This window comes from Perna viridis, chromosome 5 (assembly GCF_037379345.1).
Source record: "Perna viridis isolate PV_CMFRI_1.1 ecotype Kerala chromosome 5, ASM3737934v1, whole genome shotgun sequence".
Lineage (NCBI taxonomy): Eukaryota > Metazoa > Mollusca > Bivalvia > Mytilida > Mytilidae > Perna > Perna viridis.
Genome location: NC_142449.1, coordinates 29,160,993 through 29,177,954, shown reverse-complemented (window position 1 = coordinate 29,177,954; position 16,962 = coordinate 29,160,993). Strand labels below are relative to the sequence as shown.

At 32.1% G+C, this 16,962-nt stretch overlaps 1 protein-coding gene across 3 annotated transcripts; it reads right to left on the bottom strand.

Annotated features, from left to right (window-relative positions):
* Positions 1–4,524: 4,524 nt before the first annotated feature.
* LOC148616996 (uncharacterized) lies at positions 4,525–16,432 on the bottom strand. 3 transcript variants are annotated; one of them, XM_088584221.1, is made up of 6 exons: positions 16,406–16,432; positions 16,099–16,246; positions 14,860–15,201; positions 11,033–11,098; positions 5,935–6,009; positions 4,525–5,711 (listed from the first exon to the last, which is right to left on the bottom strand). In XM_088584221.1, exons 2-6 carry the CDS (start codon positions 16,136–16,138, stop codon positions 5,059–5,061), a joined length of 1,176 nt encoding a protein of 391 aa, XP_088440347.1. In that variant the 5' UTR covers positions 16,139–16,246; positions 16,406–16,432; the 3' UTR covers positions 4,525–5,058. The 3 variants fall into 3 exon arrangements, with proteins under 3 accessions (XP_088440347.1, XP_088440349.1, XP_088440348.1); XM_088584223.1 differs by having other exon boundaries at positions 14,860–15,027; XM_088584222.1 differs by lacking the exon at positions 16,406–16,432 and having other exon boundaries at positions 16,099–16,291.
* Between the last annotated feature and the right edge of the window lie 530 nt (positions 16,433–16,962).

Here is a 16,962-nt window from a genome sequence, read left to right as displayed (position 1 = left end):
GAGTTGAGATCATTGTGCTATAATTTGGCATAATTTTGTCCTTTTACTGTTGAATTTACTAGATCGAAATTGTTGTCAAATTATTTACTGAGAGAAATATCATCTCTGGAAGTACTTAGGGTTGAATAAATAGCACATTACTTTAAACCATTCAAACAGTAGAAGACATTTGGCAAATCACTTAAAGAGTAGAAGACAATTACTTAATAAATTTTACTCTTTTCCAAATTAAATAAACGTAGATACATGTTTATAAACGTAGGAAAGTTGTAAGTAGGTCAATGAGTGTCAATGCTACATCAGTTTTCAAAGACCCTGATGTAGCTAAAAATTGTGTACTATTCATGACAAATATATTGTCGTACAAGTATAAACAGCCCAAAGCAACATTGTTTTTGTCGTCGAAACGTATAACATCCCATTTTTACTATCAGAGGTAGTCGAAGAAAATAATAGCAGTAATAAAATCTATGCTGGTACCACACTCTCCAAAGAAGAGATAGTAAAAAGCCATAGATCTGTGCTATCCTCTTTTGGTGTCTCCACCGAAAACGATACTTGTATCGGGCTAGAATTCTTACAACTCGTCGAGTGTTTCTAGAAAAACAGAGGACGCTTACCCAACGTTTGCACCTGGCCCATTTTTCATGTAAAGAAAGTATATAAAAAGGGGTACATGTATCGGTAGTGTGTAACCAGAAATCAGATACCAAATCAAGCCAACTATAAAACAAGAAATCTTCTATTTATTAGTCTATTCTTTATGTGGAGTTACACTGTATCAGAATTATACAATTATGATATATGCATATAAAATTTCATTCAGACTAAATTTCGATGTCTTCTGAACCTTTCCCAGAAACATTTCTATAATATGTTGAGCATTCAATCTAGGACACAAGGACATCTAGAGAAAAATCTGTTGCAAAAAGTGTTGTATAGTGTATTAGGTTTTAAATATACGAAAACTATACAGAACTATTGTAATGCTGCAAATATGTAATTTATTTATAGTTCATATTTCAAGTGCTTTCTTGTATTTCTTATCTCATGGAAAACAGACACACAAAACAAAGAACATCAAATAACCAAAATAATACGAACAAAAGTAAACTCGAACTCCACTGAAAACTCGGAGCATGGATCAGGTTCTCCAGCAGAGTTAGCGTCTAACAATCGACACAAATGTTTTTATTTCCAGGTAATTACTAGAGTAAGTATGAATGAATACCAGGTTATTGAAATCTCATAATTCCCAATGAACAGGCATTTGCACTCATAAGAAATGATTCAAAAGCCTCTTTAGCCGAAATAATGATTGATTGTTGGGGTTTAACGCCGGAGCAGCAATATTTCAGCCATGTTCAGGCGATGAACATGGAAGGGATGATAAAATGAACATGAAGTGATGATGATGATAAAATGAAAAGGGGATGGGACACGAGGAGAATGGGGTCGACACATTTTGATTGCGACAAAATAAAAGGGAGGGATGGGTAGGTTTGGGCAATTTTGCCTCTTGTGGCGGAGCACAAAAGTTCCTACTCCTATCGAATACCACATCTGGGTTCTTAAACGTGCGAGGAACGTGGCATCTTTCCCAACACGGTGCACCACTATGGCTTGCGGTCAGGTTTTCCGTATTATAGCCATTTAACCCCAGCATGTAACACGCCAAGGATACCCCATTCCACCACCTGGTGCACACATCCCAGTTGCTCTGTGGACAGAGCGCCTAGCCCCCGGCTAGGTTTCTGAGCACTATTTTGTCGCCTTTTAGAACAAGCTTAGCGCTGCTGCGGGCCTATTCTTTTGACACCCGGACCTGCACGGGGTCAGCCGAAATAAAATGGCCCCCTTAACCGATTTCTGTAAAATTCAATTTCATCTAAGTTTCTATTGGTCTAGTGGATTCCTGTTAATCGCATATTGTGTCTGTAGTCAAAACATAATATGCAATGAACAGATATTGTCAATATTAAAATACACACCATTTTCAGTGATTAAGATGGATGCTAACTTTTCTTCTGCCTCATTAGATGCCTGTTTAAGTGTTTAATCGAAAGGAAGAAAAAAATATTGCTGTAAAAACAAATTTCCACGAAAACACTTGAGGCTTTCATTAACGATGTGTAGTTGTTTCCTATTTAGGTACAGTTCTGAGAAATTAAAAAAATATATATACTTTAGAGGAATTTTCAATGTTTTGGTCAAACAAATAAGAAGTTTCTAACATAAAATGTGAAATGGATTTGTTTTTAAGCCCTCATACGTTAAGCCTTAAGACTGATGCGTTATGCCAGAGCTTGCCGAAACTACGTAGACTGTTTGTATCGCGCAAGAACTCAAACAAATAGACTTACTAGATTGAAGTCATCATTACATAAGTTTTTTGGTTGTCATCATGAACTCGTGGGTCGTTATGTTATATCCATCTGCACTATGAAAACGGGTTATACTTTTCTTCCACGTTTGTCTACCCCGTACTTGCCTTTTTAAGAGCAACTCGGCGGATGTTTCTAGAAAAGCAGAGAACTCTTTCCCTACCAGTGAACCTGGTCAATGCTCACAGTTTTTAGTAGAGTCCGAGCTGCTCATTTACTTTTGTTACTTTGTATGTATGATTTTAGTTACTTTATGTTTTTTGTTGTGTATGTCTATTTTCCATGTCTGGTCTTTGTCCCTGGATTACATTCTTTTGATTACCGCTATAACCTTGGTTCCCTTGATTACTCTTTCACTGTAATGTAAGCCAAAATTGGAAGTATTGAAATGGATGTTGATTAGGGAAATGAATGTTTAAATGTGGCTTCTAACCCATTCCGAGAAAATTGTGATTATACCACTTTTATAAATGCGAACTAGATGTCGAGGATTAGAAAACAAATATTGAAATTGCCTTTGCCCTCCAGATTCAACTGCAGCCTTTCAAACTTGAATTAATGAAATGATAGTTGAAACTGAGAATCATAAGGTTCAAAAGTCTATCGCAATAATATCAAACAGTATGAATGTTGCAATAGGAAATTATTATCTTTGAGATTTCAGACTCGAGATTAGTGTATAAAGTGTATCAAATTGTGAATATGTTGAAAAAAAAGAATTAACTCATATGAAAATATCGGGCCGACATTATTATCATCAAATACTTTAATTACAATAGTAAAATATGTCTCTAGTTGCAAAAAATATAACTTCCTCATTAAAAAGCAGACTTGTGAAAAATATTAGTATTTTTGTGTAAAATTAGCTAAATACTAATTAATTCCAGACTTCTCACAGTAAATTCACCATGAACGGAGACACTGTTATTTCCTACTGGAAGTGAACGTCCGTATTAACCCGGTCGTGAATTAAAACAAAACTGTAAATGCAAAGCTAAATACTCGTTTAATGCAATTTGTTTTTTCTATACATTTGTATAAACCGCGTTATCTGTATAGGGTTCAAATACTAGTTTTTTTTTATGAAATCGAATATTACGAGACGTTTCTTAATCAGTAATTTTGTGTAAATCTAAATCAATTGTATTCCAATTTTAGAATTATCAAGGTTAAATCACCATGAACGCAGTCTCTGTTTTTTTTCCTGTTTGGAAGTGAACGTCCGTTTTAACCCGATCGTAAATTAAAAAAAAATCTGGTTTTATGAAATTGGTTATTTCTATATAAACCGCGTTTTCTATATAGGTTTCACATTCTCATACAGATGAAATTTTACATTACTAATGTTCTTATGAAATCGGATATAATAACACTTTTTTCATTATTGTTTTTGCATGAAAGAAATATAAAGTACATTTTTTAAGTATTCAAACAATGTGTTATTTATTGTCAAGCAACCGTCGTATATATTTTCATATGCGTTTTGTTGGTTACAAGACACGCCATGACATATATGTTTTCATTCAAGTTATGTATCGGTTATAACTTATAAACTGTAACGCAATACAACTGTTTTGGATAGCAAAGCAGGATCATTACATTGTGACCTTTTTAATGACCTAATTATTAAACTATATTGTTTTTTACACAACATATGTTTTATTTTCGAAAAAGCAGCGAATCAATGTTTTATATTTACAGATTTGATCTTTGCTACAAATTTTAAAAGTTAAGCTCAATCCACAAGTTTTAAAGAATCGTAATAAATTGTGTGTTAACTTTCTAATCACGGAATGGCATTGTGTATGCAAAATAAATTAAAAACAAAAAAAAAAAAAAAACAAAACAAAACAAAACAAAAAAAAAACATATAAATACAATTTCTCAGCAAATGTTGCGTATTCAAGAATACTTTTTACACCGCAGGGGATAATAAGAAATACCTGCTGTACATCTTGGCACATTCTTCTTCTGTGAAAGATGGTTTAATGAATTAGTCCTCCGGTTTTATAGTACAAAAATGTTCGGTTGATGCTTTTGTTTCAACATAGTGTTTTGATACATACGAATCCTCAGTACTGTGCGGATTTTAGATTGTGTATATTTAGATATAACCCACATAAAGAACAATTTACGTAAATTTGAAAAAAAGACTTAATTTGATTTTATAAAACTCAATGTACATAATAAATAACAAAAAAATGGGAAAAAATCTTCGTAGATATGAAACGGCTGAATTGGATGATACTATCATCCGATTTGTTATCCAACATAATATTAAAGTAGTAAAGTTCAAGCTTATTGTGCTTCATCTTAATATGTCGTTAAAAGAACCGTTTGGATGAGAGTCATAACATAACTTCCTTTTCTACTGAAAATAATAAAATGAAACTAAAAAAATCTTCTTTACATTTGAAGGAACTCTACCCGGAAGGATATTTATAATTTTGCTAATTATTTTCTAAAATCCTGTCAGTTAAATAAATTCTAGGACCAGTACAATAATTGGCGCTACAGATTTGTAAATTAACAGGTTTTGCAGTAATGTCAAACCTATTAAAGCTGACCAGAGAATAGTCTAAATTTGCTACTCCATCACGAGTCACCAGATCAATAGTGTTGGTATGGCTTTTGTTGCTGGTTGTTACTCTAATAGACGATCCACACAAACATGTTATCGTTTTTCTGGATTTATACTGTCTTGTGGGATTTGACTGACTGAGAATGTTTTTTTAACCACACTTTCTTTGCATTTTGTTCTGAATTCCTGTGGCCAAGAATTGCAATTGGCTCTCTTTTTACAAGACGTTTCTATGCCACCATAAATATTTTTTAAGTCGCCAAGAGAATTTCGATGATGTATTCTTCCACATTCAGATGACCAAAAGACAAAAGAAGGAGCTTTGGAGTTGTTTATCTCCACGTAATGATGGACTGCTTCTGCATTGTTTATTTTTATCATAGATTGGTACGTATGAAGTTGCACATCTATTATGTGGTCCACACGTTCGACATAGGATCTCTCAGAAGACGCAATACTATTTACGGCTCTAGAATCCCGGTTTGACACTCTCGAAACAATGCTTTGAAATAGATCAGTATTGCTCAGTAAATTGTTGACATCAATATAATCATATGAAGAAGTTTGTATTGTACTTTGTAGATCTGTTTGATTACTTTGTTCTATCGGTTCAGTTCGTGCTCTGATTATATCAGCCTTGTATTTTCGACTAATGCATATATTCCAGGTGATACATAAAGCCAACAAAAGGACAAAACCTGCTCCTGCCATACCAAAAAGTACGAATTTTTCATACATTTTCAGGCCTAGAAAAGTAATTGATAAACATGAATATAAATTATAAATCTTTTTATTGTCACGCCAACGCAATATTTTGTGAATGAAATTGCGTGATATTTGACTTAAAACAAAAAATCGACGATGTTGTTTTATATATAACTTATGCACAAACTAATCGTATTCTCAGTAAAAACGTAAACTTACATAGATTAATTACAAGGAGTATATATTTGAAAGAACAGTTCTCACCTGATAAAAACGTCTCTTCCTCATGTGTTCCTGAGATACCAGTTGTTAAACTAATATCTGGTTCTGTGGTATGATCTATACAACCCATGCCAAATAAACAAACAAAAACAAATTAACAAATTCTCTGCATTATTTTGAAAAAAAATATTAATTACGTTTTTCCAGATTCCCAAGTAGTTCACAAAACGCAACAGTTCCATCATTTTGTTATTTATGTCTTTTATCTGCAATCCTTACTCAAGTCCAGAATTGATTTGAAATGACTTATTATTTCAGATACTCCCCCCCCCCCTCCCAAAAAAAAAAAAAAAAATGAAACTGTAAAAGATTGGGTGTCCGTTACCATAGTTATCACTCTAAAAACACGTTCATGAAGATAACAACTAATCTTACCCGCGATATAATCTCATGAACAATGCCTATATATCTTTATTTTTGATTGCTTTATAATTGCAAAAATATTTGTATTAGAAGGTCCAGGTGAAAGAGTATACCGAATGAAAATATTGTTTCAATCTAACATTGACTGCAAAATGTTCAAAATTGGAAATATTATTAAATTATATATGTATAATAGTGAAAGGGTAAATATTTTTTATTCTTGACTGTTTTCAATCTACTATTTATATACGCCATTGCGCAACACTGTCTCTTGTAGTAATTTGCAACCTAAGTAGTAGTTGAACTTATGTCTGCTTTAAATGCTTTAGCTGACATGGGAACTGCAGCACACCTTGTTGATAGTTATGAATTCTCTGTTTATGGTCGTTTCTATCTGTTTCTATATGCATATGTACTTTTAGGCAAGTCATCAGCAGCTAGTAACATTATTAGGTGTTATATTTTGTACACTGTCAAACTTGGTAAATTTCAGTAATATATCTAAGACTTAAGTTATCATTTAAAATTTGCAAGATCTAGATTCGGCATTAACTATCAACAAGTATCAAATAAACCTGTGAAAACCCGAATATTGTTTTCACTTTTTTGGTATTATATTTTGATGTAAAGGTCCTTTTAATGATGCGTAATCACATCTTGCATGACAAGCAAGGGAAGAAACAGGTTGAAAGAACCCATTTCATTGTATGATGCTGATATATGAAGCTTTAATTAACTTTCATTCTGCACTTCCTGTAACTTATTAATTATTTGTTTCACTGTGCATTGTTTTGTTATTCTATTGTACAACAGTGGATTTGATAACATTTGATCTCTCGGTGTTTCTTAAAAAAAAACATTGACTTTTAACATTCGGCTGTTGATTATTGTCCATTAACTATTTCCATTCTCTGAGACATTAATTCGTAGTGGTCTATCATTGTCCAACGAAAAGGCAAGGTAATCAATAGACTTATCAAAATCACATAAGGTAATGGAGACTAATAAATATAGATAACGATATGAAAACAAAATTTCGAGATGTAACAGGCTCAAAAGTGGGTATTCCGTTTCATGCATGTGACTGGTATACATGCATAGGACCCCCTGGGTAATCTGACAATACATCTACGTAAGGACCAAACAATTACAGTGTGTACATTTTTGCCGCACCGTGATGCTTTGTTAATCGAATCACGGAGAATTTTGTTCATACACTGCATCATGAGTGTCATAAACCTAGATTTAACCCAACATTTCGTTTGAAATGTCTGTACCAAGTCATGACCATTGCGATACCAGGTAGTCCTGTGGTGTAATATCTATTTTGCCAGATTTATTTTGAACTTGATTTGATTATGGATCGGATTAGTGTTCGCGATTCGTAAGGGATTTATTTGGATGATTATCACGCTGTATTATTTTAAGTTTCACTTCGTCTAGAATATCGTCTTGGATTGCAAGCGTCTTTGTATTTAAAAAAAAACGTTACGTACCAAATAAATTATCAAAAAGAAGCTTCAAACCTATAGTTTTTTTATCATTTCTTGGATATTTATATATGAACAGAATAGGTCGTTGTAATATTGTTTACTATTTACCTATACATAAGGTTTGAAATTTCTAGAGCGTTTTTTAAAAAGTTCCTTTTCCGGCGTTGTCATGGACTATAAAGTAATTAAAAGTATATGTGTACTTTTTTGGTCTTTTTGTTTGTAAATTGGTACAAATTGAAAAATAGGTATCTTGACAAACTCAAAACAACATGTCAAAAGTTATGAACTGGATTCTCATCTTTTAAAAAAATATCTCGTTTCATCTGTACATTATAAAATTGAATATATATCAAAATATAATAAATATTAAAAAATTGGGAGAACAAAATATAATCGAAATACAATACCGAAAAATACATGTCCAAACGGTCTATTTTTGGAACTTTTTTATAGTGTTAAGCAAATGACAATGCCATCAGGACTTCTAAGTCGTGCTTTTTACGAATATTTTTTTTTTAAATAAATGCATTTTCCGGGTGCATTTCATGGGACAACAGCAGAGGAAATAACGATTCTGGTGAAAGGAATAAGAGCCTTTTACATGTAAGAAAATTGACAAAAGTTGGCCGAAAACATGTGCAACTGCGTATTAGGCTAGTCAAAATACTACAATAAGATAGTTGAACATACTTTTATTTGCAATATATACAAAATATTATTTTCGCCACTTTTGTTGTCCATTGCATACACATTTTACTTTGGATATACTTATATATACATATTTTTTGAAATGTGTGAAAGTAACAATTACCAAATTGAAAACTTGTTGTTAAGTAAAGTCCTCCTACTATTATTCCTTTCGCTAAAAAAACAAAGAACTTTCTCTCGAGATTAAATGACAGCATATCGCAGCTTTAAAAAAACTAAGAGCTTAAAATTGATGAAACAAACATGGTTATAAAACAAGTAAATAAAACATTACAATACATATTTTCATATAAATTAGTTGAATTTTCAGTTCTGTCAAAAGTAGCATATATATTGAATTGATTCAAACATGTTGATACTTTTGTATTACACATGACACTACTACAAAGGTTACGAAGCAGACAAAGCACACTATAACATAGATGAGTACTCCTGGTATGTCTTCTAATTATAAAAACATGATGTGTGATTATGAACCGAAGATTGCAAATTTAAAAATTCACTTGAAATATATAACAAAATGAATTGTCAACAGCAAATGAAGTAAAATGTTAAATGCAAAAAGTATTAGTAAAAAGTTCTGCTTTATTTGGAGTCCCCGGTAAGTACTTATACTCCTTTATGCACATATATATATGATGTCAAGCCTTCTATGACATATAAAAATTCTTGGAGCAGTTTAGGGTCGTCTACAAATGATGTCCAACTACCCTAAACCATTATTGAAATTCTTTAGCCATTCAGAATAAAATATGCTAATTGAAGCGATTATGTATAACAAAAACGATCTAAGTTGGTTTTTCTCCTTTTAAAGTCTTAGAATAATAATCAATAGTATATTTCTTCATGTGAATCTATATATGATGCCACAACTATCCTTTAAAATTTAATCAAAATCTCGTGATCAGTGTACTATAATCTGTAATTAAGTTACAGTATCTTCTTTTGAAATCCCTCGACTGAAATTATATATTTCTTTATTCACTTTATGTCTTTGTCGAAAAAAAACTTCCTTCACAATGTCATTAAATCTATTGAGTAGTATAGGCAGAGCTGTGTGTACGAAGCTATTACATGTAAAACCCTAAAGTTGTATTACCTTCTTCTGTTGTCCTATGTCAGTAGTCATACTCCTACATGCACATCTACATATGGTATCCAACCTTCTTATAGATAATAATCAAAATCACTTCACCTGCACTTACAAGGTTTCATCATGTAAAACCTTTTGCAGTTTTCCGGAAGGCACATTTACATATAGTGCTCAACATTCTTTTTGGACCTCATCAAAATCTCTGTTGTGACTTGATGGTCCATTGCCTTTACCACTTTCAGCACTTCATTGTAAGGTTAGTTGGCTTGATGGTTGTGTGAGAGACTGCCTTAATTGCATGTGAATTGACAGTTGCTGGAAAAGCTGGGATGTACAGCTCAAGAAAAACTGTTCTAAGCTGAGAGAACTGACTTCTAAGGACCATTTTGTCTCTATCATTCTTGTTCTTGGGGACTAAACTGCTTCGAATTGTACGTCCGCCATAGCTGGTTTTCGTAATTTATCATTATATTTCTATTTAAATGCTCATCTTTTGTGAAATTAATTTTAATTCAAACAAATTAACGATATCACTTTGAGTATTGTCAAACCCCGAATTGACCAGATTAATACATGATATAATATGAATTAAAGTCTGCTTGATTTTACGTTTACTCAACACAATAGTATGTAAAAAAAACAATTGCAAGTCTATCCAAGCTGTTATCTATGTTATATCAGTTCTTTTTAAATAGTGAATTGTTGGTTTTCGATAAAGGCTATCAGGTTATTTCAAAGAACATCACTGGTGTATTTCACTGAATAAACAATACATGCTTATGTGAAAAATGTCACGTCCGAGAGTTAGGTCAATAAACGAGAATTCTCCTAAAATGTTGCTTCAAGCTTCCTTAATAATGTGACTGGCGGGAGACATCATTAATTGATTTTACTTGTTTGTCGTTAATCTTTTATATAATACACATTTTAAGTACATGTAAAACCCAAGAAGAGTTTCAAATAACGCATTTGTACATTAAGTGTATGGAAAACAATAATGTCATATGTTATTTATTTCTCCTTTATACAACTTTAATAATAAAAGGAAGCGATCTTGAAATGTCATTAGTGCCAATGCTGTGTTAATGAAGTAAAATTAATGGCTTACAATTATGTATATCAACAAAAATTACGTCAATGCATCGGAAACAAGGGCTCGTGTTAAAAAAATATTTGAACTTTGTTGTCCTACATGTGAGTAAATCGTCTTAAACGTGTGATATCTTACTTTAAGATATGCGTAAAAGTACTATTTAAGGCTGAAAAAAAAATTACATTCATGTTTTACATCAACAATGTGTTACAAAAGAACATGTTGAGTTCACTCTCTAGATACATGTACATTAATCATACACTATTGTAACATCTCAGTACTTTATGTAGGTGTTATGACAAACGAAAATGAAAGAATGTTACTCACCGAATTTGTCGGTTGTTTGTATTTCAAATGCACTTGTAAAATCACTCTCGACAATGGTGGTATAAACTATAATGATAATAAAAAGACAACAAATAATCATCTACTACTTAAAAAACAACAGTTTTCCTAAATATTTGTAGAAGGAATTGTCAAAAATTATACATTAAATGTCAATGGTGAAAAAAGAAAATCCAGCAATACAAAGGACAATGCAAACTATAAAAAGTAAAAAGTTGAACATAAACTTCAAAGAAAATGAAGATAATATGTGTATATATCAACGCCTTAACATGGTTGTAGTGTGATAAAAAATGCGTTGTGAGTCATAAGATCTACCTCGTATGTCCTTTAACATGACCTCTCGTACTCTTCAGACGTGGATTGTAAAAAAATAACTACACTACTGAAGCTGGTGATTGGCAAGTATGGTGACGTTGTCAATCCAATAAGACGTGGAATCGATCTGACTATATATTTCCCTTTCTGTGAAATAGAAACTTTATATCGGTCAATCAAATTGTGAAGATGACCGAAAAACTTCTACTGTGATGATCTTAACAAAGACTTATACAACTGATTCAGAATCTTTTGCCACTATATTTGTGCTCTACGAAGAAAGCCCGTTTACAGATCTCAGGCTCGACATTACCTGATCAAAAGTGTACTCCATGGACTTGAGGTGTTGCTATTGCCTCTTAGAAATGAGACGTTTACAGTTAGTCAAAGAGTAATCAAAGGAACCAAGGTCATAGCGGCAATTAAAGGAATGTAATCAAGGGACAAAGACCAGACATGGAAAACAGACATACACAACAAAGAACATAAATTAACTAAAATCATACATACAAAGTAACAAAAGCCAATGAGCAACTCGGACTCCACTAAAAACCTGGGACCATGGACCAGGTACACTGGTAGGGTAAGCGTCCCCTGCTTTTCTAGAAACACCCGCCGAGTTGCTCAAAATCATCAGTTTTGTCATAAAGTTGTAATCTGACTTGTATGGCCCTAACCACATCCGACATATAATGTAATGAACTTTAAAAACCCTTAACATCGATGCAGCATTCCATGCATCAAATATGGTGCTAAAGTATAGTAAAATATTTGTTATCTTTGGTTAGTAGCATCTGTATTTAGAAGTGACAAATGTAATGATAAATTCAGCCTTTTGACATGCCTAACGTAAATTTGACACCGAATGAATATGTAATTGTTGTTAATGTCAAACAACTACGCATTTCGTGTGTCAATGTTTATTAACTTTGAAATTTTCAATTAAGAAGGGACCTCCTCAGAAACGAAATGGAACCGTATTCTTTAAAAGTTGCCAGACCACCTAAAATATGTAATTGTCAGGTAACTTCTACATTTGATTTATATTTGTTCGGCGCTAATATAAATGTACACATATTATTTTTTTTTACAGTAAAACTTAATGTTCCAAACCCGCTTTTGTACGTTAAGTGTTTAGGGAAACTATAATGGTATTTCAGTATTCTTAGCGCTGTTTTAGTATTTGATTCCTTTTTTTTCACACCCATGTTTTACGCATAGCAAAGAAAATCGAAAATGTCCAAGGTTTTAATTTATAGCAATTTGTAGAAACAAAGTACCAGTTTAGTATGCACATATATATTTTATAAAAATACATTTTACATAACTAAATAAAAAAATTTCAAGCTGTTTCAGATACTTGCTAGTGATTCATTTTTATCTTATCTACAGTTTTTATGTGTATTCATTTTATCAGGTTCGCTATATTGTGTATGTAGATCGTCTCTTTTTCATGTGTTAACGTATAGGCCATGTTTTTGAATTTTGATATATATGAATCATTCCATAGCTGACGCTTCGTTTTCTGTTGTCGATATCCAATAAACAACATTTTGATCATATTGGTGTAATGTACCCTAACACTTCATCCTTCAAGATATGGAAGCTTTTAAGAAGAAGTGTAAATGCAAATGACTCATCAAATTTGTCTATAATTTAGAAATCAATATTCAAATTATTTAATGCATTGGATGTACCTCCTAATCATTTTAATTGAGCCTCTTCCTCATTTAACTCATACTTGAATCTAATTCAGGGTCATTCTAGATATCTAATTTCGGAACACTTGAGACTTATAGCCGGATATACCAAGTAATCGTGGGCCTTGTTTATAATATGGTTAGTGAACGAAATCTTCTATTCGAGTGTTTTATTGGTGACAAAAAAAATATAAAAAAACTTTTTTGAGCTTCGAAAAAGGGTTCAGGTAAAGTTTAAATTTGTAAAAATGAATATTTGTTTTATACACTTACGTGTATTTAATTAATATCCTGCCGGATACCAGGCGAGTAATATCCTTAGAGCATGTTAACAAATAGTAATAAAACTTATCACAGAACGGAATTCTGATAGTGTATATTTTACAAACGCTTTTAAAACAATAATATGATATGAAATCATCTTGCACATTAAATGTATATCATAATATACTTTTACAATCGTCGACTCAGATGTAAGTCTGCAATTCTAACTGTATAGGAAAACATGCTTGTTTCTCAAATTCATAAAAAGCAAATTGAGCAATAATGCATGATAAAGATTTATCACGATTTCAAGATCACACAATGATTCCCGAAAGAAATATTATTTTGTAGTTTCATTATTTGATACTTTAATGATACTTTTAAGAATAATTTCAACACAAATACCGAAATATCAAAATAAAAGGTCAATTTAAAGACAGTGGATATCAACAGAATACAGACACAAACCCAAACAAGACACAAAAAGAAACCAATGGAATAAGCAAAATAGAAAAAAAAATAATAAAAAAAATTAGAAAAAAACTAAACAACGCACAAATGATATAAAATGCTCTTGCATTACGAACTTCCACATTAAAACCAGAAGTGAGGTAGTTTGCCCCGGACGAGAAATCATGTTCTGCTCTGCTAGCGGTATCCACCATTGTTGCAAGTGCGTAAAATTAACACTTGACAATATCATAGGTGAACGCAAGGCGAACTTGAGAAATTTTGAGAAAGTAGTTGACATTATTTGTTTTCACTGTATGAAAAAAAGAGGAGCAAGACTATGTCGGGATTCCCCCCCCCCCTAAACAAAATTGGTGTGATCAATAAATTTGAGATGTCCAAAATTTGCACCTTTAGTCATGAAATAAACCTTTTTAGTTCATTTGGTGGCAAAATCTGCAGTGCTTTTTTTTTGACAATTCGATTAAATTGGAATATTAATTCATTCATTTATTTTGCTTTTCAAGGTAGTATTTTTATTCTTACATCCAATCACAAATATATCTTTTATAGTTTGGATCGACAGAAGTCTCTTCACATTTAGGTTTGTTTGCCCTTCATTAAGGCTGTACGGCGAAAACGTTTGCCCAACTTTCTGCGTTTTATTAAGTTTTATTCGTTTTTTTGTGTGCATTTTGGTTCCTCGTTCCTTTTTAAATGTGTCTTTCATTGACGATATATATTATTCAAAATATATAAGGTGTTATATAAGACACATTTAGCTATCTGAAAATACCTTATGTCTATGTTAGGTTAATTCAGTAGTCATATCCAAGTATGTTTAAGTCATCAGCCAATGGTTAATTTAAAAAAAAGAGTGTAGGTATATAGGTACTTGAAAATCATTAAGAAGTCAAAACGTTGGTTAGGGAATATTATAGGCTGTTCGCCAAAGGACTAATGAGTCATACTAATGACTAATGGCAGAAGTCATTTACATTTCGTTTTTGTCATTTTTGTTCATCAAACCGATGCTTAATCATTACAAAACATCACATTCAACGAAACTATACTCACAGTAGGTTGTTCTTTGACTCAATGATAAGCGTATCTGTTTCTCAACGAGACCCTTTTCTGTTTCTGTTTCACAGAAATAGCTCTGTAGATCTTCTTCTGTTATATTATGGATTTTTAAAAAGTACTGGCCTTCCTTATGGTTACCAACAATGCTGTATTTGTAAGTTTCTACAACATCGGGATTTAAATATGATTCCTGGAAAAGCGTAAATTCTCCTTTTCGCCATACTGCTTTCTCAATTTTAAGGTGTGACCTATAACACTCCAGTACGACTGTTTCTCCGATATTTACGTATTTTATGTGTTCATTTAGAGGTTTGCCTTCAGACATCTTCATTACACCTTGTAAATATTAAAGTGAGATAGGTGAAATAGACATTCTGAAGTCAACCTTGGCATAATATACATTAAATATACCGTAAGGGGATACATGCATCTGTTCAGTGGAAACATGCGTTTGGATGCGTAATTTTAAACAAAACCGCACAAAAGCAAAATCTGTACGTATCTAAAAATTGATTTCGATGGTGTCAAGAGCTAAAGCCTTCATTTCACAGGTATAAAAATGAAAGGATGATAATCATAAGAGAAAGTAACTTCAGTTACGAATAACAGGAATGATTGTTTGACCATACCGACATTTGTTTATATAATTCGAATAATTATATAATGACTGAAAAACATGACGTTTTATTTTAATCCATCTTCAGGATGAAGAAAAGTGCTCTCTTAATCTCAGTTTTATTTTTTTATCATTAGTTTCTTGTTTTTAGTTTGAAAACGATAATTTGTAATGCACGGATGTTCTCAACCGGTAGTTCAGTAACCAGTACATAAAATCATTAAAAATCAGATGTAACGCACATAATAGGGGGTATCGGTACATATAATATGTCATTAATCATATTAAGATGTATTTAGCAAAGTTCAAATGCTACATTTAATGAATCACTAAAACTATGAATGAAAAGTTTTGAATACGAAATGTCCTAGATTTTGACTTTAGCGGAACGTTAAATGTGTTCCGACCACTATCATTAAATTGCTTTTTCATCAGCTCACCTTTTATATACTTTGACTATATAGGGTCAAGCAGCAAAAATATATTTGAAGGTACTCGCATAGTTTTACCAGAGACAAGAGGAAGATTGAAAATTTAGGCAGACTAACGGATTTCATGCTACGTTTCATTACAGACAACTGTTTTTTTAAGCCTTAAAATTTAGTTGATACACTTACCATGCAAAAGCAGCAGTTTATATAGTAAGTTCATCATCATAATGCTTCCACTCTCAACACTGATATTGTTAGAAGATCTTGCAGTTCTTCCTTATTCTACTCCAAATACTAAAGTACTAAAGTACTTGTGATGAGTCATCATCATTACCTGTAATATTACTATTACATTTACAAACTTTATATTTTTAATGAACTATTCTTACGGAACGATAATGATATTTTAATTTACAACGTATTACAATAATTCCCTATGTGTCATATATAGTCAGCAAAAAGAAAATGTAATCTGAGAAAATCTAACATGTACCTATTGATAGTCCAATGTGTATATCCGTATGATTGTGTTGAATAGTAATATGTATATATATATTTGAATATAGTATTTTAGGAAAAAGCCTCTAAAGTACCAGGAAATATTTAATTATTTTTTCTGTATAAATTAATTGCAAAAAATGATTTCAGGCGTTTCTGCTGGTACATGTAGTTTAGTAATAAGATAATTATTGAAAGTTAGTTTGAAGCCATCCTTACGATTAGCAAGCGTCACCACTTCATTTTTAATGTGTTCATACAACATAACGGCCCTATTGCATTTTTTTTTCATGCGAGGTGGATGATGATCTTGTTGGATGCACCCAAGTAATGAGAGATCTGAGGTGTAGTCCGCATACGATTCATCCAAAATGTAAAACAATTTTGATTATACATAGTTTCTGTTTCTGTTTTTGGTTTTTTTTGCATTTGATAAGATATCGTACTGTATATTTAGTGTCTGATATTTGTTATGAAGCCATGTTTCACGTTGATCAGAGCACACCATTTGGCATATTTTAGTTATATATTTTCCCTTCCAAAAAAGTGTTC